This window comes from Chlorocebus sabaeus, chromosome 16 (assembly GCF_047675955.1).
Source record: "Chlorocebus sabaeus isolate Y175 chromosome 16, mChlSab1.0.hap1, whole genome shotgun sequence".
NCBI lineage: Eukaryota > Metazoa > Chordata > Mammalia > Primates > Cercopithecidae > Chlorocebus > Chlorocebus sabaeus.
The window spans coordinates 50,873,024-50,893,449 of NC_132919.1; the positions used below are offsets into that span (position 1 = coordinate 50,873,024).

At 45.6% G+C, this 20,426-nt stretch overlaps 2 protein-coding genes across 10 annotated transcripts in view; both read left to right on the forward strand.

Annotated features, from left to right (window-relative positions):
• Positions 1 to 11,784, forward strand: part of ACOX1 (acyl-CoA oxidase 1) — a 35,776-nt gene extending 23,992 nt beyond the window's left edge. For all 3 annotated transcript variants that reach the window (XM_073005011.1, XM_073005010.1, XM_073005012.1), the window contains exons 5-14: positions 155 to 274; positions 417 to 532; positions 2,475 to 2,644; positions 5,655 to 5,817; positions 6,281 to 6,471; positions 7,345 to 7,524; positions 7,642 to 7,747; positions 7,883 to 8,026; positions 8,584 to 8,790; positions 10,550 to 11,784. In XM_073005011.1, the coding sequence (XP_072861112.1) occupies positions 155 to 274; positions 417 to 532; positions 2,475 to 2,644; positions 5,655 to 5,817; positions 6,281 to 6,471; positions 7,345 to 7,524; positions 7,642 to 7,747; positions 7,883 to 8,026; positions 8,584 to 8,790; positions 10,550 to 10,597 (1,445 nt within the window). In that variant the 3' untranslated portion in view covers positions 10,598 to 11,784. The remainder of the gene's footprint in view (positions 1 to 154; positions 275 to 416; positions 533 to 2,474; positions 2,645 to 5,654; positions 5,818 to 6,280; positions 6,472 to 7,344; positions 7,525 to 7,641; positions 7,748 to 7,882; positions 8,027 to 8,583; positions 8,791 to 10,549) is intronic.
• A 4,611-nt stretch (positions 11,785 to 16,395) lies between these two features.
• Positions 16,396 to 20,426, forward strand: part of FBF1 (Fas binding factor 1) — a 31,147-nt gene continuing 27,116 nt past the window's right edge. For 2 of the 7 annotated variants that reach the window (XM_008011716.3, XM_008011714.3), the window contains exons 1-3: positions 16,977 to 17,590; positions 19,180 to 19,265; positions 19,817 to 19,844. In XM_008011716.3, the coding sequence (XP_008009907.2) occupies positions 19,263 to 19,265; positions 19,817 to 19,844 (31 nt within the window). In that variant the 5' untranslated portion in view covers positions 16,977 to 17,590; positions 19,180 to 19,262. Of the gene's footprint in view, positions 16,580 to 16,813; positions 17,591 to 19,179; positions 19,266 to 19,816; positions 19,845 to 20,426 lie in introns of those variants that run through there. The other 5 variants (XM_073005008.1, XM_073005009.1, XM_008011712.3 and 2 more) reach the window with 5 other exon arrangements.

Sequence of the window (20,426 nt, forward strand, 5' to 3'; positions counted from 1 at the left end):
AGCTAAGTGTGATACTGTCAGCAGAAAGGCTTTCCGGACTCATACTATTGGTTTAGTCTAGCGTTAGATGTAACATATTCTTTCTTCTTTTTTCTACCCTTTAAAAATGTACGAACGTTTACTCACCCCTCTCTTGTTCCCTTTGATATTACAGTTGGAAAGACTTCAAATCATGCAATAGTTCTTGCCCAGCTCATCACTAAGGGGAAATGCTATGGATTACATGCCTTTATCGTACCTATTCGTGAACTCGGGACCCATAAGCCTTTGCCAGGTAAGAACTGTTCATCTGATGTTGAGATGAAAATGAAACTGAGCACTTTCTTAAAAGGTAGAATGCCCAACTGAAGAAATGGAGCGAAAGCCAGAAATTCCAGAGCATAAACATCTCATGACTGTCCTTTCATCTGTGGTAGGAATTACTGTTGGCGACATCGGCCCCAAATTTGGTTATGATGAGATAGACAATGGCTACCTCAAAATGGACAACTATCGTATTCCTAGAGAAAACATGCTGATGAAGTATGCCCAGGTATGTTTTGATAGAAAATAGAAGCAGAGGCATCAAACAGTGGGGTTGCAGTGGCTGTTGCTCACAATAGGGTTAGAATGGTCTGTTCTTTTAGAAGGTAATAACAGCCGGCACACTGGCATATTCCTGTTATCCCAGCACTTTGGGAGGCTGAGTGCATGGATGACTTGAGCCCAGGAGTTCAAGACCAGCCTGGGCAACATAGTGTGAACCCATCTCTACAAACATTTAAAAAATCTAGCTGGGCATGGTAGCACACGTGTGCAGTCCCGGCTACTTGGGAGACTGGGGTGGGAGGATCACTTGAGCCTGGGAGGTCGAGGCTTCAGTGAGCTGTGATTACGCCACACTGTACTCCGGCCTAGATAACAGTGAGACCTTGCCTCAAAAAAAAAAAAAAAAAATGCTGGGTGCGGTGGCTCACACCTGTAATTCCAGCACTTTGGGAGGCTGAGGCAGGAAGATCATGAGGTCAGGAGATGGAGACCATCCTGGCCAACCAACATGGTGAAACTCCGTCTCTACTAAAAATACAAAAAAATTAGCTGGGCGTGGTGGCGTGCGCCTGTAGTCCCAGCTACTCAGGAGGCTGAGGCAGGAGAATCTCTTGAATCCAGGAGGCAGAGGTTGCAGTGAGCAGAGATCGTGCCATTGCACTCCAGCTTGGCAACAGAGTGAGACTCTGTCTTATAAAAGGAGGTAATAAGGCTGGGCGCGGTGGCTCATGCCTGTAGTCCCAGCACTTTGGGAGGCTGAGGAGGGCGGATCATGAGGTCAGGAATTCAAGACCAGCCTGACCAATATGGTGAAACCCTGTCTCTACTAAAAATACAAAGATTAGCTGGGTGTGATGGCATGTACCTGTAATCTCAGCTACTCAGGAGGCTGAGGCAGGAGAATCACTTGAACCCGGAAGGCAGAAGTTGCAGTAAATCAAGATCGCACCACTGTCCTCCAGCCTGGGCAACACAGCGAGACTCTTGTCTCAAAAAAAAAGGTAATAATGCATTTTTCCTTCTGATGCTTTTTTTTTTTTTTTTTTTTTGAGAGAGAGTCTTGCTTTGTCACCCATGCAGTGGTGTGATCTTGGCTCACTGCAACCTCCGCCTCCTGGGTTCAAGTGATTCTCCTGCCTCAGCCTCCCGAGTAGCTGGGATTATAGGCATGCGGCACCACACCCAGCTAATTTTTTTTGTATTTTTAGTAGAGGTGGGGTTTCACCCTGTTGGCCGGGCTGGTCTCGAACTCCTGACTTCAAGGGACCCTCCTGCCTCGGCCTCCCAAAGTGCTAGGATTACAGGTGTGAGCCACTGTGCCCGGCATTTTATTTTTATTTTTATTTTTTTTTTGAGATGGAGTCTCACTCTGTCACCCAGGCTGGAGTGCAGTGGCACAATCTCAGCTCACTGCAACCTCCGCCTCCCGGGTTCAAACGATTCTCCTGTCTCAGCCTCCTGAGTAGCTGGGATTACAGGCACGTGCCACCACACTCAGCTAATTTTTGTATTTTTAGTAGAGACAGGGTTTCACCATTTTGTTCAGCCTGGTCTCAAACTCCTGACCTCTTGATCTGTCCGCTTTGGCCTCCCAAAGTGCTGGAATTACAGGCGTGGTCATCACGCCCACTCTGTTGCTGCTTTTACTGTGACAGTGAAATCAGAAGCAGTTAGCAGGGTTGAAGGATATATTTTGATTTGCTAAACCAGTGATTCTCAAACTTGCATGCATTAGAATCACCTGGAAGGCCAGTTAAAGCCCAGATTGCTAGGCCCCACCCCGGAGTTTCTGATTCAGTTGGTCAGGGTGGGGACTAAGATGTCGTAGTTCATGCAAGTTGCCAGGTGATGCTGATGCTGCTATTCCAGGGACTATACTTTGAGAACCACTGAACTGCCTCTTGGACTTAAAAAAAGGAAGCATCAGTCCCACGTTCTTCTTCCAGGTGAAGCCTGATGGCACGTACGTGAAACCACTGAGTAACAAGCTGACTTACGGGACCATGGTGTTTGTCAGGTCCTTCCTTGTGGGAGAAGCTGCTCGGGCTCTGTCTAAGGCGTGCACCATTGCCATCCGATACAGCGCTGTGAGGCACCAGTCTGAAATCAAGCCAGGGTAAGGGTAGGGTCCTAGATGGGCTCAGTACCGAAAGCCTAGTTTTTACCCCATTCAGATCCCAGAATTCCCAAATGTCAATACAGAAGATGCATTGGCACTGCAAAATTGGCTAGGGTGATAATGGGGCCTGTAATTTTGTATCTAGGCTTCCTTTTCTTAAGAGGAAAGATAGAAATAACCACCCTTGCTATAATCAGTGACTGCCAAAAAAGAAAAAAAGAGAATACTCACCTTTTTATTTTTAACCTTTTAAGAAAAGTAGTAATACTACTACTTGAACTTTGTAAGTGAAATGTTCAACACATTAAAGGCAATTTGAAAGTTCGGATTACTACTAGCAACTATAAATTGTGCATGGTGAAAGTGACATTAAATTTGTTTCCCTTTTGCATTCATGGCCACAGTTTATTCCTACAACTGCCTTTCACTGATACTCCCTGATACTCTTTTTACTCTTAAGGAATAAAGAAATTGGCCAGGTGTGGTAGCTCACACCTGTAATCCCAGCACTTTGGGAGGCCGAGGCAAGATTACTTGAGCTTAGGAGTTTGAGGCCAACCTGAGCAACACAGCGAGACCCTGTCTCTCTTTTCTTTCCTTTCCCTTTCCCTTTCCCTCCCCTCTCCTTAACTAATCTGTTAAGAGGAGAGGAGAGGAGAGGCTGGGCACAGTGGGTCATGACTGTAATCTCAGCACTCTGGGAGGCCGAGGCGGGCGGATCACCAGGTAAGGAGTTCAAGACCAGTCTGACCAACATGGTGAAACCCTGTCTCCTTAACTAATCTGTTAAGATACAGATTGGAGGTCTGAGGAAATGATCAACAGTACTCATGCCTTCTTGTCATCTATCAGGGCCCCAGCCCTAGAATACTCTGCTGCGTATTCTAGCTCTTGAGGGAAAGCTCACCTGGCTGCACGGAGTTTATATGCTTCGGTTAGGCTTTCGGGGCTATTGATATCCACCATGGTCGGCCAGACTGCTACCTGCTGTGGCTGGATGCGTTGACTGGGCAGGTCATTCAAATAGGACACCATGCCACACACCAGCTTTCCTGAGTGAACCTGGTCATAACTTTTCATCAGGAACCTAAAAATCACCAGTAAACCTGCTTCTAGTAACTACTTTTGTTTTGTTTTGTTTTGTTTTTTCTTTTTTGAGATGGAGTTTCGTTCTTGTTGCCTAGGCTGGATGAAGTGCAATGGCCAGATCTCAGCTCACTGCAACCTCCTCTTCTCAGGTTCAAATGAATGATTCTTCTGCTTCAGCCTCCCAAGTAGCTGGGACTACAGGCACCTGCCACCATGCCTGGCTAATTTTTAATATTTTTTTTTTTTTTTAGTAGAGACAGGGTTTTACCATATTGGCCAGGCTGGTCTTAAACTCCTTACCTGGTAATCTGCCCGCCTCGGCCTCCCAAAGTGCTGGGATTACAGGAGTGAGCCACCACACCTGGCCTTTTTTTTTTTTTTTCCGATGGAGTTTTCACTCTTGTTGCCCAGGATGGAGTGCAATGGCACAATCTTGGCTCACTGCAACCTCCGCCTCCCAGGTTCAAGTGATTCTTCTGCCTCAGCCTCCCAAGTTGCTGGGATTATAGGCATGTGCCACCATGCCTGTCTAATTTTTTTTGTATTTTTTAGTAGAGACAGGGTTTGACCATGTTGGTCAGGCTGGTCTTGAACTCCTTACCTCGTGATTCGGCCTCCCCTCCCCTTCCCTCTCCTTTTCGTCTTTTTTTTTTTTTTTTTTTTTTTTTTGAGATGGATTCTAACTCTGTTGCCCAAGCCGGAGTGCAGTGGCGCCATCTCAGCTTGCTGCAGTCTCCGCCCCCTGGGTTCAAGTGATTCTCCTGCCTCAGCCTCCAAAGTAGCTGGGATTACAGTCGCACACCACCATGCCCGGCTAATTTTTGTATTTTTAGTAGAGACAGGATTTCACCATGTTGGTCAGGCTGGTCTATTTTCAACAAAATTAAAAATTAATTAAATTTTAAAGCCAGGTGCAGTGGCTCACGCCTGTAATCCCAGCACTTTGGGAGGCCAAAGCGGGTGGATCACTTGAAGTCAGGAGTTCGAGATCAGCCTGGCCAACATAGTGAAACCCCACGTCTACTAAAAATACAAAACTTAGCCAGGTATAGTGGCAGGTGCCTGTAATTCCAGCTACTCGGAGACTGAGGCAGAGAATCACTTGAACCCAGGAAGTGGAGGTTGTAGTGAGCCAAAATCACAACACTGTACTCCATCCTGGGTGGTAAAGGGAGACTTCATCTCAAAAAATAATAATAATAATTACATTTTTAAAAAGAAATAAAGGAGTTGATACAATCAGACGCTTGCTAATTCTTACACTTCAAAATATTTAACACCCTCCATTGGGTCTTCTCCAAAATTGTGGTCAAATACAGTGTATTCAGCCATCTGGTGAGCAGAGCACTTCAGCATTGCCTTCTTACTGGGTTGTCTAGCGTTGGTTTTATATGTTGCTATGAGCTACGGTTTTCTTAGTCATACTGGAAAGACTAGGACAGATATGGACTTTGCAGCTAGAAAATTCTGTCAACCTACACAGTAGAAGGTAATTAGAGCATGGTCTTAGGGAGCCAAATAGCCTAGGCACCATGGCTCATGCCTGTAATCCCAACACTGTGGGAGGCTGACGCAGGAGAATCGCTTGAACCTGGGAGGTGGAGCTTGCAGTGAGCCAAGATCGCACCACTGCACTCAAGGCTAGGTGACAGAGGGAGACTCCATCGCAAAAAAAAAAAAAAAAAAGAGCCCCAATTTCAATCTAAGACCTGACACATATGAACTGTATGACCTTAGGCAGATTCTTGACCTCTCGGTTTCCCATTTGTAAAATGGGGATAGTAATAGTAACTATCTCACAGTGCCCTTATAAGGACTAAATAAGTTAAAATATCAAGTGCTTAGATTAGAACCCGGCATATAGAAAGTTCTGTATAAACATTTACTTACTATTTTATTTTTTTTCTGCGTCATGTAGTGAACCAGAACCGCAGATTTTGGATTTTCAAACCCAGCAGTATAAACTCTTTCCACTCCTGGCCACTGCCTATGCCTTCCAGTTTGTGGGCGCATACATGAAGGAGACCTATCACCGGATTAATGAAGGCATTGGTCAAGGGGACCTGAGTGAACTGCCTGAGGTACGAGTTTGGTCTCATTCACTCGTGGGCACCCTTCTGTTTCATGGTTGCCTGTTGGACAATGTCCAGAGACAACTAGATGTTGGGATTTCCTGAAAAGAATTATGTATTCTGAGAAATACATAATTCTGAGAAATGTGGTTGAAAGTAGATCAGATATGAAGAACTGTGGGGTTTGTTGTTAAATATTTTTCATGTTATCAGAAATATTGTACCATGTTGATTATTTGTCAATCAAGGAAACGTAAGTGGTGAATTTTTAGCCAAGTAGAGCAGCTCAGATGGGTGTGGGTAGTGTTCTCCATTCTTCTGGCCAGTCGGACAGCTGTGCTTCTTCAGTTTGCATGTGTGGCAGCTGTGTTTTGACAGTGGCTGGGATTTTAGAGGAGGGGTGTGTTTTCTCATTGGTTCTCAGGCTCTCAGCACTACAAATGTCCTGACAGATTTGTGCTTGTCCTCTTAGCTTCATGCCCTCACTGCTGGACTTAAGGCTTTCACCTCCTGGACTGCAAACACTGGCATCGAAGCATGTCGGATGGCTTGTGGTGGGCATGGCTATTCTCATTGCAGTGGTCTTCCAAATATTTATGTCAATTTCACCCCAAGCTGTACCTTTGAGGGAGAAAACACTGTCATGATGCTCCAGACGGCTAGGTGAGAGTCAAATCCGCAATTCCTCCCATCTGTGTATAAGAATGTTCTAGTCCTTTTCCTAGGTTCTTGTTCCCATGGTTTTTCGTCACCATATATATATATTTGTTCCTGAAAGGTATACTTTTACCTTCCATTCTGACTCACTGTTTTTATTTCGTGGTGAGGCTAGAGAGTATGACGCACCTGTTACATAGCTTGAAGTTGTATCAAGGGTAGAGTTACTGGGCTGGGCACAGTGGCTCATGACTAATCCCAGCACTTTGGGAGGCCGAGGCGGGCGGATCACGAGGTAAGGAGTCAAGACCAGCCTGACCAACATGGTCAAACCCTGTCTCTACTAAAAAATACAAAAAAAATTAGACAGGCATGGTGGCACATGCCTATAATCCCGGCTACTTGGGAGGCTGAGGCAGAAGAATCACTTGAACCTGGGAGGCGGAGGTTGCAGTGAGCCAAGATTGTGCCATTGCACGCCATCCTGGCAACAAGAGTGAAAACTCCATCGGAAAAAAAAAAAGGCCAGGTGTGGTGGCTCACTCCTGTAATCCCAGCACTTTGGGAGGCCAAGCTGGGTGGATCACTTGAGGTCAGGAGTTAGAGACTAGCCTGGCCAACATGGTAAAACCCTGTCTCTACTAGAAAAAAAAAATATTAAAAATTAGCCAGGCATGGTGGCAGGTGCCTGTAGTCCCAGCTACTTGGAAGGCTGAGACAGGAGAATCATTCATTTGAACCTGAGAGGAGGAGGTTGCAGTGAGCTGAGATCTGGCCATTGCACTTCATCCAGCCTAGGCAACAAGAGCAAAACTCCATCTCAAAAAAAAAAAAAAAGAAAAAGTAGTTACTAAAAGCATGTTTACTGGTGATTTTTAGGTTCCTGATGAAAAGTTATGACCAGGTGCACTCAGGAAAGCTGGTGTGTGGCATGGTGTCCTATTTGAATGACCTGCCCAGTCAACGCATCCAGCCACAGCAGGTAGCAGTCTGGCCAACCATGGTGGATATCAATAGCCCCGAAAGCCTAACCGAAGCATATAAACTCCGTGCAGCCAGGTGAGCTTTCCCTCAAGAGCTAGAATACGCAGCAGAGGGGCTGGGGCCCTGATAGATGACAAGAAGGCATGAGTACTGTTGATCATTTCCTCAGACCTCCAATCTGTGTCTTAACAGATTAGTAGAAATTGCTGCAAAAAACCTTCAAAAAGAAGTGATTCACAGAAAAAGCAAGGAGGTAGCATGGAACCTAACTTCTGTTGACCTTGTTCGAGCAAGTGAGGTCAGTGGTAGTTCTCTCTTTTTCCCCTTCCCTGCCCCCTAGCGTCCCACATTTTCTGGTGCAGAAACCCTAGTCACTGTGTATTGAATCTTTTTGTGAGGTTCTCAAACTTAGGTGTTTTCTGTTTAATCTTAGGCACATTGCCACTATGTGGTAGTTAAGCTCTTTTCAGAAAAACTCCTCAAAATTCAAGATAAAGCCATTGAAGCTGTCTTAAGGAATTTATGTCTGCTGTATTCTCTGTATGGAATCAGTCAGAACGCAGGGGATTTCCTTCAGGTCAGTATATTCTAAGTACAAGTCTTTTTTGTTGTTAAGAAAAGTAATTGTTGGCCGGGCGCGGGCAACCCTGGAGGCAGAGGTTGCAATGAGCCAAGATTGCAGTGGTGCAATGAGCACCACTGCACTCCAGCCTGGGCGACAGAGCAAGACTCTGTCTCAAAAAAGAAAAATAGCTGGGCACAGTGGCTCACACCTGTAATGCCAGCACTTTGGGAGGCCAAGGCAGGTGGATCACCTGAGGTCGGGAGTTCAAGACCAGCCTGACAAACATAGAGAAACCCTGTCTCTACTAAAAATACAAAATTAGCCTGGCATGCTATTGCATGCTTGTAATCCCAGCTATTCTGGAGGCTGAGGGAGGAGAATCGCTTGAACCCAGGAGGCAGAGATTGCGGTGAGCCAAGATCACGCCATTGCACTCCAGCCTGGGCAACAAGAGTGAAACTCAGTCTCAAAAAGAAAATTTACTGTCTGCTTCATAGCTGTATATGTATATAATTATGTCTATCTGTATACATATATATGTTTTATTTACTTATTTTGGTCTCTTTTAGGGGAACATCATGACAGAGTCTCAGATTATGCAAGTAAACCCGCGTATAAAGGAGTTACTCACTCTTATTCGCTCAGATGCTGTTGCTTTGGTTGATGCATTTGATTTTCAGGATGTGACACTTGGCTCTGTGCTTGGCCGCTATGATGGAAATGTGTATGAAAACTTGTTTGAGTGGGCTAAGAACTCCCCACTAAACAAAACAGAGGTAAAAATCCAGTGTCTTTGCACCTTTTTAAAAGTCTTCACTTAAATATTGAAGCAGGAAAGGCCTTTGGAAAGGGATTTATCTGTGAAAGCTCTGAAAGTACTGTGGCCACTTCTGACAGTTACTTTATTTGAGCAACAGGTTCAGAAGGGAACTGCGTTGATCCCATAGTAACCAGGGTCTTAATCAATTTCAATTTTTGATAACGAATTGAACATTTAAAAATATATATAGGCTGGGTGCGTTGGCTCACACCTGTAATCCCAGCACTTTGGGAGGCCAAGTGGGCGGATCACCTGAGGTCAGCAGTTCGAGAATAGCCTGGCTAAAATGATGAAACTCCGTCTCTACTAAAAATACAAAAAATCAGCCGGGCGGTAGTGGTGCACGCCTAGAGTCCCAGCTACTTGGGAATTCTCCTGCCTCCGCTTGAAGCCAGGAGAACCCAGGAGGCGGAGGTTGCAGTGAGCCATGTTTGTGCCATTGCACTCCAGCCTGGGCGACAAGAGCAAAACTCTGTCACAAAAAAAAAAAAAAGTATATATATACACACACACACACACAAATAGAATAAAATATACAAAAAGAGAATTCCATAGTGCTCTTTGGTACACCCTTTGTCTAGCAGCAATGACTGTCAACTCGTGGCCAGTTGTGTTTCATCTGAACCTTCATCCCCATCCTCCTGGGGACTATTTTGAAATAAATCTAAGACATCAGGGCCAGACTCAGTGACGCACACCTGTAATTCCAGCACTCTGGGAGGCCAAGGTGGGCAGATCACCTGAGGTCAGGAGTTTGAGACCAGCCTGACTAACATGGAGAAACCCTGTTTCTACTAAAAATACAAAATTAGCCGGGTGTGGTGGCGCATGCCTGTAATCCCAGCTACTCGGGAGGCTGAGGCAGGAGAATTGCTTGAACCTGGGAGGTGGAGGTTGTGGTGAGCCGAGACAGTGCCATTGCACTCCAGCCTGGGCAACAAGAGCAAGGCTCCATTTCAAAAAAAAAAAAAAAAAAATGGCCAGGCGTGGTGGCTCACGCCTGTAATCCCAGCACTTTGGGAGGCCAAGGCGGGTGGATCACAAGGTCAGGAGATCGAGAGCATCCTGGCTAACACGGTGAAACCCCATCTCTACTAAAAATACAAAAAATTAGCCGGGCGTGGTGGTGGGTGCCTGTAGTCCCAGCTACTCAGGAGGCTGAGGCAGGAGAATGGCGTGAACCCGGGAGGCAGAGCTTGCAGTGAGCCGAGATCGTGCCACTGCACTCCAGCCTGGGAGACAGAGTAAGACTCCATCTCAAAAAAATAAATAAATATATAAACTAAGACATCAGATAATTTTATCCATAAATAATTCAATGCATATCTCTGAAAGATAAGGACTCTGTAGTAATAACCACAGGCTGGGCACAGTGGTACGCCTGTAATCTTAGCACTTTGGGAGGCTGAGGTGGGTGGATGACTTGGGTTGAGGAGTTCTAGACCAACCTGGCCAACATGGTAAACCCCCATCTCTACAAAAATTGGAAATAGCAGCCAGGTGTCATGGCACACACCTGTAGTTCTAGCAACTCAGGAGGCTGAGATGGGAAGATCCCTGGAGCCTAGGAGGCAGAGGCTGTACTGAGCCAGGATGTGCCACTGCACTCCAGCCTGGGCAACAGAGTAGGACTCAGTCTCCAAAAAAAAAAAAAAGTATACTATTTAACATTACAAACTCTTTATTAGTAGTTCTTCTCTTTCCCTTTCCCACAGGTCCACGAATCTTACAAGCACCTGAAATCACTGCAGTCTAAGCTCTGAAGTGTCACAAGGACAAGTTTAATCTGCTCCAGAAAGCACCTGTGTGCAACTCGAATCTGTGTGGAATCTTTTTTGAATTCAAATAGCTATAGAGCAAATGATAAATTGACCCCTTTTTATAAATGGAGGGAAAAAAATGAACAGATTTCAGAGATTAAATGAAAAAAAAAAGCAGATGTTTTAAGTGCAATTAACACTGAAAGAGACCTGTTAAACCATTCAGAAAAAGCTTAAGAAATGCAATATGACTTCCTTTTGTAATGCTGCTGATCCCAGTAGACTATGACTTTTGATAATTAGCAGAATTTAACTACTAAGTAGTTGATTATTTTCACATTTTAATTGCTAATCACTGGCTATATAAGTGTTTTTAAGCAAAGGTATTTTTGAAGTGGTGTAGAACCCTTCCAAGCTTTCCTGCTCGGTGTTCTACCAGACTTACCCTGGGACCTGGCTTAAAAGCAGGATTGAAGAAAAGGGACTGGGGGAAGGAAACTATTGGAAAACTTGATGCAAATGAGTTTCTGCTTGGCACAGTCTCTGCCTGCTTGCTCTCCTTTGCTAATGGATTGCGTTTATCAAACTATTCATGCTAGCATTTTTCCAACAAGAGAACTTATTTCGCAAGGGCCTGCTGTAGGACCATTGTCTCGTGTAATTAGGAATTTTCCATTTGAAAGATCGCTAAGTTGTCACAGTAGTAGGAACTGTAGGGAGAGCTCTCAGCTGTAACTTTGGTGACCATATTAACTGGATTTTCTGGGACAATCAGATTTCAAATATTCTGTCATCTTGGCATAAGCCATTAAAAGCTTGGAGGTTACCATATTTGGCATTAAAAAAATGTCGCTTAGGTCACCTCACTCCCAGATGTAGCACAGAAAAACCCTTTGACACAAACCATGTGTTCTGATTTTTGGTTCAGAAAATATAATCATTGAAACGGTGAGGGGTTTTTTTTTTTTTCTTTTTTTAACAACTGGGAGAAAACAAAAACAAAAAACTATGGTTAGAAAAATGGAAGTTCTGTAGGTTCTATTTCTTACTATATGTATGGCTTTGTTTTCAGTATATTTCTAGGAGCTTTATCTGAATTGCTAATTGTCCTTTCAGCTGAAATCTAATTTACATAATCATTCTATATTTAAAGATTAAATACATCTCAATTAATTTTTTCTTAAAGTCAATGTAAGTCACTTTGTTGTTTTTTTTGTTTTGTTTTTTTTTTTTTGCTTTTTAAAATCTGCGCCGTATGCCTCATGAAACCAGCTGTTCTAGAATCAGTCCTGAGAATATGGTTTAATTCCATGGAAACATAATTCCTGTCTTGGGACCTGACATAATATCTATCTATCCTGGGGAACTGGTAATATGACACTTTTAGGTTACAGCAGAAATGCTACATATTGACAAAAGTCTAAATCTTTCCATTGGGAGAACTAATTGATAATTGTGTTAAGATTGAAGATTAACCCTGAGTTAATCTCACTTGAGTCTATCTTGACAGTAGTTCAGATTCTGGAAAATGATAAACTGACCTGCTAGATGTAGAATTGTTTCAAAATTAGTGTTGAAATACCTTGTTCACAGATGATTATCTGGGCAGGATCTGAGGGTGTTTGGAATGACATCCCCCTAATCCATTTGCATAGATGGGATGTCTTTGCAGGTTTGAGGAGATCATCGACCTGCAGGTCCCCCTTTGACCTAGTACCTCAAGTTTTATTTAAAATCTAAATCTGGGGCCAGGTGCGGTGGCTCACACCTGTAATCCAAGCACTTTGGGAGGCCGAGACTCGTGGATCACCTGAGGTCAGGAGTTTGAGATCATCCTGGCCAACATGGTGAAATCCCATCTCTACTAAAAAAAAAAAATACAAAAATTAGCTGGGCATGGTGGTGGTGCGTGCCTGTAATCCCAGCTACTCAGGAGGCTGAGGCAGGAGAATCACTTGAACCGGGAGCGGGGTGGTGGAGGTTGCAGTAAGCCAAGATGACGCCACTGCACTCCAGCCTGGGTGGCTGAGCGAGACTCCGTCTCAAAAAATAATGAAATAAAATCTAAATCTGATGTTTGATGCTATTTTTATTAATATTGAAATATTCTGTCTTGAACTTTATTCAATATAATCAAGAGTAAAGATACAGTAAACCTCGCTGATTTGTACTATTAAGAGAGAAAAAATATGCCACACAAACTTAGGTTTAAATTATGAAGAAATTTAGAATATAGGTTTATTAGATTTAGGGAACACTAAGAATAAAAAAGGAAGGAATGATACCTGCCTGAGTGGATAACTATAAATCAGCTGTAATTACTGCAGTTGCAGCAATAGTTGTGAGTGGCTCCAGTCACCTTAGGAGTCCTTGGAAGTACTTGGTACACATTTGTTGGCTGTACCTTAAAGGAAGTGGCAAGTCCAGTTTGTTCTCTCTACCACACTAGACTGCCACTGACAGGTTTGGGTCTGTTGGATTCAAAATTTTGTGAGCCATTTTCACAAGTACAAAGATACATTTTAACCTTGTTTTCTCCAAAATTACTGAGTAAGAATTTTATTTTTTATTTTTATGTTTTTGAGACAGGGTATCACTCTGTCACCCAGTCTGGAGTACAATGGTGGGATGTTGGCTCACTGTGACCTCTGCCTCCCGGGTTCAAATGGTCCTCCCTCCTCAGTCTCCTGAGTAGCTGGGACCACAGGCACGTGCCCCCATGCCCGGCTAATTTGTTCTACTTTTTTTGTAGAGACAAGGTTTTGCCATGTTGCCCAGGCTGGTCTCAGATTCCTGGGCTCAAGTTATTATCTTGCCTCAGCCTCCCAAAGTGTGAGATTACAGGTGTGAGCCACAGCACCTGGCCCAGAGTGAGAATTAATGAGATTTTTGTGTGTGTGTCAGATAATACTAATTTAAGCCTTTCTTAAAAAAGTACTCTCAACCAAATACAAAGTTGAAAATGTGAGGTTTAATAGAAATGTGTTGGCTATTTGTAATGGATTCTTCTTGCCCAAGTGTTTGGAGTTCTACTTTATGCTCTGTATTTAAAAATTAGTGACCTCAAAGCAGAGTTGGTGACATAGCCTTTCGGGCCCTCATGTTCTTGTCTTTAGAACATATCACTACTAAGTATCAGCTTATCTTCAGAACATTACAACATTCACTATGTTCATCTGCTTTCTGAGAAGTCACCACTTGTAATTTCAGATCATATATACCTCTGCAATGGCGACTTCATTTTATAGTTCCTAAAGTTAGCATGTTAGATCTTTTTTTTCCACCCCACAAGGGTCTCACTCTCACCCAGGCTGGAATGCAGTGGTGTGATTGTAGCACACTTTGGCCACCAACTCTTGGACTCAAGTGATCCTCCTGCCTTGGACTCTTCTGAGAAGCTGGGATTACTGGTGTACACCACCACACCTGGCTAATTTTTTTTTTTTTTTTTTTTTTGGAGATAGGATATGGCTATGTTGCCTTGGGCCGGTCGTGAACTCGTAGCCTCAGGTGATCTTCCCACCTCAGGCCTCCCAAAGGGTTGGGATTACAGGAGTGAGCTGCTGTGCTGGGCCAAAGTGTTACTTTTTTTTTTTTTTTTTTTTTTTGAGACGGAGTCTTGCTCTGTTGCCCAGGCAGGAATGCAATGGTGCAATCTCGGCTTACTGCAATCTTCACCTCCCGGGGTCAAGCGATTCTCCCACCTCAGCCTCCTGAGTAGCTGGGATTACAGGCACCTACCATCACGCTTGGCTAATTTTTGTATTTTGAGCAGAGATGGGGTTTCACTATGTTGGCCAGGTGATCTGCACACACCCCCCGCCACCTCCCAAAGTGCTGAGATTACAGGCGTAAGCCACCACGCCACCTCGCCCAGCCAACATGTTACATCTTAATTCTTGGATTTTCTTCACTGCAGGGCTTTGGGTGGAGAAATAAAACTCTTCAAATGCATAATCTTGGAGATCCTGTGAATCAATAATTCTTTAGAATTATTAGCGGCTCAAAATCCCTCCTCTATTTTCCGAGTTACTCCATCCATCTTACTAGGAAGTGAATTAGGTGTAGGTGGTCTGTAACACCCGCACATCTTTGTATACATGTAGAGGGTATGCCTGGGATACACAGGTTGTCTTCAAGCAGTAGCTGCTACTACAGCTAGAGGAGGAGTGCCAGGAAATTGATGACCTGAGACCAAGAGTCTTGTTGATGTTCTGACTTAGATAAAGGTTTTGATCATTTTTCATGAAACAATGCAGGAAAGTCATTTCTGCTGTTTATTTACTACGTTATTGGAGGATTAGAACAAGTCACACTGTAATGGACTAAAATGACTTTTTATTTTAAAATACTGATGGTGGTTTTTTTGGGTTTTTCTTGTTTTGTTTTTTTGTTTTTGAGACGCTGTCTTGCTCTTTCACCCAGGCCAGAGTGCAGTGGCGCAATCTTGGCTCACTGCAACCTCCGCCTCCTGGGTTCAAGCAGTTCTCCGCCTCAGCCTTCTGAGTAGCTGTGATTACAGGCGCCTGCTGCCATGCCCGTCTAATTTTTTTGTATTTTTAGCAGAGACGGGGTTTCACCAAGTTGGCCAGGCTCGTCTTGAACTCCTGACCTCGTGATCCACCCACCTCAGCCTCCCAAAGTGCTGGAATTACAGGCGTGAGCCACTGCGCCCAGCCAGTGTTTTGCTTTTAACTGTGCACACTTACTAAATTTTCCAGTACCTGATTCCTATGGTCCATGATAGTAAACACAGAAACATATAAGGAACATTGTTAGAGTTACCAGATGTTAGCTGTTGCATATGTGCACGTTCCTAGATTCAAGGGTGTTTCTGCCTTAAGTTTAAGTGGGTCATTGGTTGTCTTGGGAAGATCATGGAAAATTGGGGATTTTTTAGACCAAAATATGTTTTGAGTGTTTCTTAGATTAGTAAATGTGTGATCTTCCACCTTCCACATTCAGACTGCGGACTACACTTCATAAATGCCTTTTTATTTCCAACTGTTATGGATTCAACTAAATGACTGTATGCCTTGGGAGCACATAATTACTTTGCTACCTTTTTCCGCCTTTGCTGTTGTGGCTTGAGTTTGGTTCATACCTGATAAGATGTATTTAGCATATGCTGTTACCCAGCCCTGGCTTGATGGTGTCCTGTGGGGGCAGAGGTGGGAGGACGAGGGGCACAGGGCCAGAGCATGTGAATGAATCATGGTTGGACAGCTGTGACCTGCCAGCACTGCGGGTAAGCCAAACTACAAACCGTTCTTTCCTCTGTGAAATTGAATAAACCTTAATAAAATTCATAATTAGCACATACTAGAAAAAATGTGACGTATCTTTTTGTGGGGTGACAGTATTGGGTTTCATTCTGGCTATACAGCTTTGATTGGATCATTAGGAAGGTCAGTCACTTCCCTCAAGCTTTGGGGTGTGGAATAAACACGAGTGAATTTGTGGATTCACCCGTCAACCTCCCAATATCAACACATTTCTCATGCCTCCGCGCCGGCCACGTGTCAGCCCTCAGAAGTGGGCAGGAGGAACTTTTAAGCGTCTCGGCAGTTCCCAAGAGGGCCTTTGAGCCTGGCGCCCTCTTCCTGGAGAGGCGTTGGGGCAGCTCCTAGCAACGTGCCCACCGCCGGCAGAGGCCCGGCCCCGCCAACGGCCGCGCGCGGCTCCCTGGGAGCTGTAGTTCCTCACGTCGTCCCCGTCTCCTCTGTGCGGGCAGGTGAGCAGACCGCCGACTACGACTCCCAGGATGCCTCGCGCCCGCCTTTCCGCGGGAGGCCGGAAGGCTGAGGGTGGCAGCAGCGGCTGGAAGCGGGAGGCCTGGCCGGGCTGGGCGACCTGAACGGAGCCGGGGCCGATGCTGGTCCCAGCGGCCGCACCTCCGGGGACACGGCGCGTAACGGGAAGCTTCAGGGGCTGGGAGCATTACAGGCTGCTCTCGGGGGCCATATAGGCCGGGCGCTCAGAAGGGTGACGCATTGAGGGGCGCGGAGTCTCGGGACGGAGGGGCTACTCCGGTTAGGGGTCTTGTTTAGGGGTGGTCTCGGGATCTGTAAAACGCCTGGCATGGAGTCGGCTGAATAGATGTAGGAATGGCCTTGGCATACCACGCCTAGAAAATTCCCATAGTTTGAATCCCGTACAGGATCGATAGGAGATGCCAGAAGTTCCATGATGTGTTATGGGACACATTTGGACTTGTAGGTCGTGATGTCGCCATTGCAGAGAAAAAGAAACACAAAGCCGGGCACGGTGACTCATGCCTGTAATCCCAACACTTCGGGAGGCCAAGGCGGGAGGATCACTCGAGGCCAGGTGTTTGGGACGACCCTGGGCAACGTAGGGAGACCCGTCTCCACAAAAAAGTTTTAAAATTTGCCGGACATGGTGGCGTGTGCCTGTGGTCCCAGCTTCTAGGGAGGCTGAGATTGGAGGATCGCCTGAGCCCAAGGAGGTCGAGGCTGCAGTGATCTGTGAGAGCTGTGATCGCGCCACTGCACTCCAGCCTGGGCAACAGAGTGAGACCGTGTCTGGAAAAAAGAAAGAAAGAAAGAAGGCCAGGCGCGGTGGCTCACACCTGTAATCCTAGCACTTTGGGAGGCTGAGGCAGGCAGATCACGAGGTCAGGAGTTCAAGACCAGCCTGGCCAACAGTGAAACCCCGTCTCTACTAAAAATACAAAAATTAACTGGGCATGGTGGTGCACGCCTGTATTCTCAGCTACTCGGGAGGCTGAGGCAGGAGATTCGCTTGAACCCGGGAGGCTGAGGTTGCGGTGAGCCAAGATTGCACCACTGCACTACAGCCTAGGCAACAGAAGCAAGACTCCATCTAAAAAAAAAGAAAACACATGTATTCAATTATTCAAGGTGGACTCTGTAGGTAAGCCCAGATAACCCTTGCATTCCAATAACAGGACAGGCCAACACCTGGGACAGAGAGAGGACCCCTCTGACTCCTTTCTTCCAGGACATCCTGTAGGTGGGTTTTGGTAAAGTGGAGGAGAGGGAGGGAGAGAGCTAATTCCGAAGAAAACTGTTCTCAATGGGTCAGATTTACTGCCTATGTAAAGGGAAATATTTCCACCGTCTGTGAAAATCGTATTGCTGGATGTGGTGGCTCATACCTGTAATCCCAGCACTTTGGAAGACCAGCGCAGGAGGATTGTTTGAGCCCCAGAGTTCAATAGCAACCTGGGTAACACAGTGAGACCCCGTCTCTAAAGAAAGATTTTACAAAGAAAAAGAATATCAAAGAGTAACCAGAGCTCACACCTGCTTTTGTGCTACATGCTGCCTAGAAAGTAGTCATGGGTGCTGCCTGGGAAAGGGTTTCAGACTTAGTGCCAGGTACCTACCTCCTTTCTGAAATGAGTACTTGCCACTTGCCACATCAGCTTTCAGGGTAAGGGATCATGGCCACTGCCCTTTTTTCAAGTAATCTCAAAGCTTTAGAAAGCCCGTTAAGTTATCCAGAGCACTTTTTTTTTTTTTTTTTTTTTTTTTTGAGACAGAGTCTCACATGTTGCCCAGGCTGGAGTGCAGTGGGGCGATCTTGGCTCACTGCAACCTTCTCCTTCTGGGTTCAAGCGAGTCTCCTGCCTCAGCCTCCTGAGTAGCTGAGATTACAGGCATGTGCCACCACGCCCAGCTAATTTTTGTATTTTTAGTAGAGACAACATTTCACCATGTTGGTCAGGCTGGTCTTGAACTCCTGACCTCAAGTGATCTGCCCACCTCAGCTTCCCAAAGTGCTGGGATAACAGGTGTAAGCCACCGCGCCCAGCCTGAGAGTACTTTGCTCCTCTTCTGAAGTGCATCCCCTATAAGGAATTTTTAATTTATGGAAATGGGTTTTACCTCTTGAATGGGCAAAGTGAGAGAAGCTTTGATAAACCTTGGATTCATGCTCTGTTAAACCATCTTTTTTTTTTTTTTTTGAGATGGAGTCTTGCTCTGTTGCCTAGGCTAGAATGCATAGCATGATCTCAGCTCACTGCAACTTCCATCTAGCGGGTTCAAGTGATTCTTCTGCCTCAGCCTGCCAAGTAGCTGGGTGCCCACCACCACACCCAGCTAATTTTTTGTATTTTTTGGTAGAGATGGGGTTTTACCATGTTGGCCAAGCTGGTCACAAACTCCTGACCTCAGGTGATCCACCTGCCTCAGCCTCCCAAAGAGTTCTGGGATTACAGGTGTGAGCCACTGCGCCCTGTCTCTCTTTCTCTCTCTCTTTTTTTTTTTTTTTTTTTTTGAGACAGAGTCTCACTCTGTCTCCTAGGTTGGCACAGTCTCAGCTCACTGCAGCCTCCACATCCCAAGTTCAAACGAGTCTAGTGCCTCAGCCTCCTGAGTAGCTGGGATTACAGATGTGCACTACCACGCCCAGCTAATTTTTGTGTTTTTAGTAGAGACAGGGTTTCACCATGTTGGCCAGGCTGGTCTTGAACTCCTGACCTCAGGTGATCTACCCACCTCGGCCTCTGAAAGCGTTGGGATTACAGGTGTGAGCCATGGCGCCCAGCCAAAGCTACATCATTTTTAAGCAACCACTTTAATTTTCTTCATTAGGGAGTATGAGCCTGATGTAGGCAGAATCCAGATGAGCTGGCCAGTGCTGTGAAGGAGCTGCAAGCGCCCCCAAGAGCCGTGAGATGGTAGGCAGAGTTCAGAGTAAGATGCATGGAAAGCAAACATGCCTCCCATCCTGCACCCCCAAAGATCTTGACTGCATGCAACACTCTGGGGGCTGGGCAGCAAGGACCAGGATGGAGACCCTGGAGAAGAGTGACAGGAGGTGGCATTGATACCAAACTTTCGATGACCAAGGTTTCTTCTGAGCCTCTGAGTGTCCGGCTGGAAGCGTTTTTAAGTGTCTGTCACTGGTATTGAATCAGGGGCACGGAACAGAAGACATTTCCGGTGACAGACATCTCAACTGGGAGGGTTTGCATGTCGTGTCTGGGATAGGAATGACTTCTGCCCACCCATTGGTACCCATCACTGGTTAGTGGGGCTGTGTCCACGCTCCAATGAGTCAGTTCTCAGAAAATACAGGAACGCATAAAGGACTTAACATCTCTAAATGCCATTGGTGCTCCTGCCTCTGGTGACTTGGCAAAAGGCAATGCAATTCATTCTGCATTGCCAGTTTCCACCTGTGTTCACTGTTTGGTATTCTTGATGTGATTTGTTTTTCCCATTTTAGGCGCCAAAAACCAAGAAGGGATGGAAAGGTGAGTGGAGAGATGGAACATTACCCTTAAGCCAAATATATATATCTTTTTCCCCTTTGGTCCTAGAACAATGAAATGTGTGTTTATTTAAATGTTTTTGGGCCAGGCATGGTGGCTTATGCCTGTAATCCCAGCACTTTGGGAGGCTGAGGCGGGTGGATCATGAGGTCAGTAGATCGAGACCATCCTGGCTAACACGGTGAAACCCCGTCTCTACTAAAAATACAAAAAATTAGCTGGGCATGGTGGCAGGCACCTGTAGTCCCAGCTGCTTGGGAGGCTGAGACAGGAGAATGGTGTGAACCCGGGAGGCGGAGCTTGCAGTGAGCCAAGATCGCACCACTGCACTCTGGCCTGGGCAACAGAGCGAGACTCCGTCTCAGAAAAAAAAAAAGTGTTTTTGATGAGAGTCTTACTATTCTTCCCATTTTTCCATAGGCAGCCTTGGTCTTCCTTATGCTGCCTCACTGGTCCTCAGAGAAGTTCAGACATAAATAAGATATGGGGTTGTGGAAAAAATCCTTCTCCTTGGGCTCTGTATCCAGAAATATGTGGTTGGGATTCAGGGTGGGAAAACTGGGG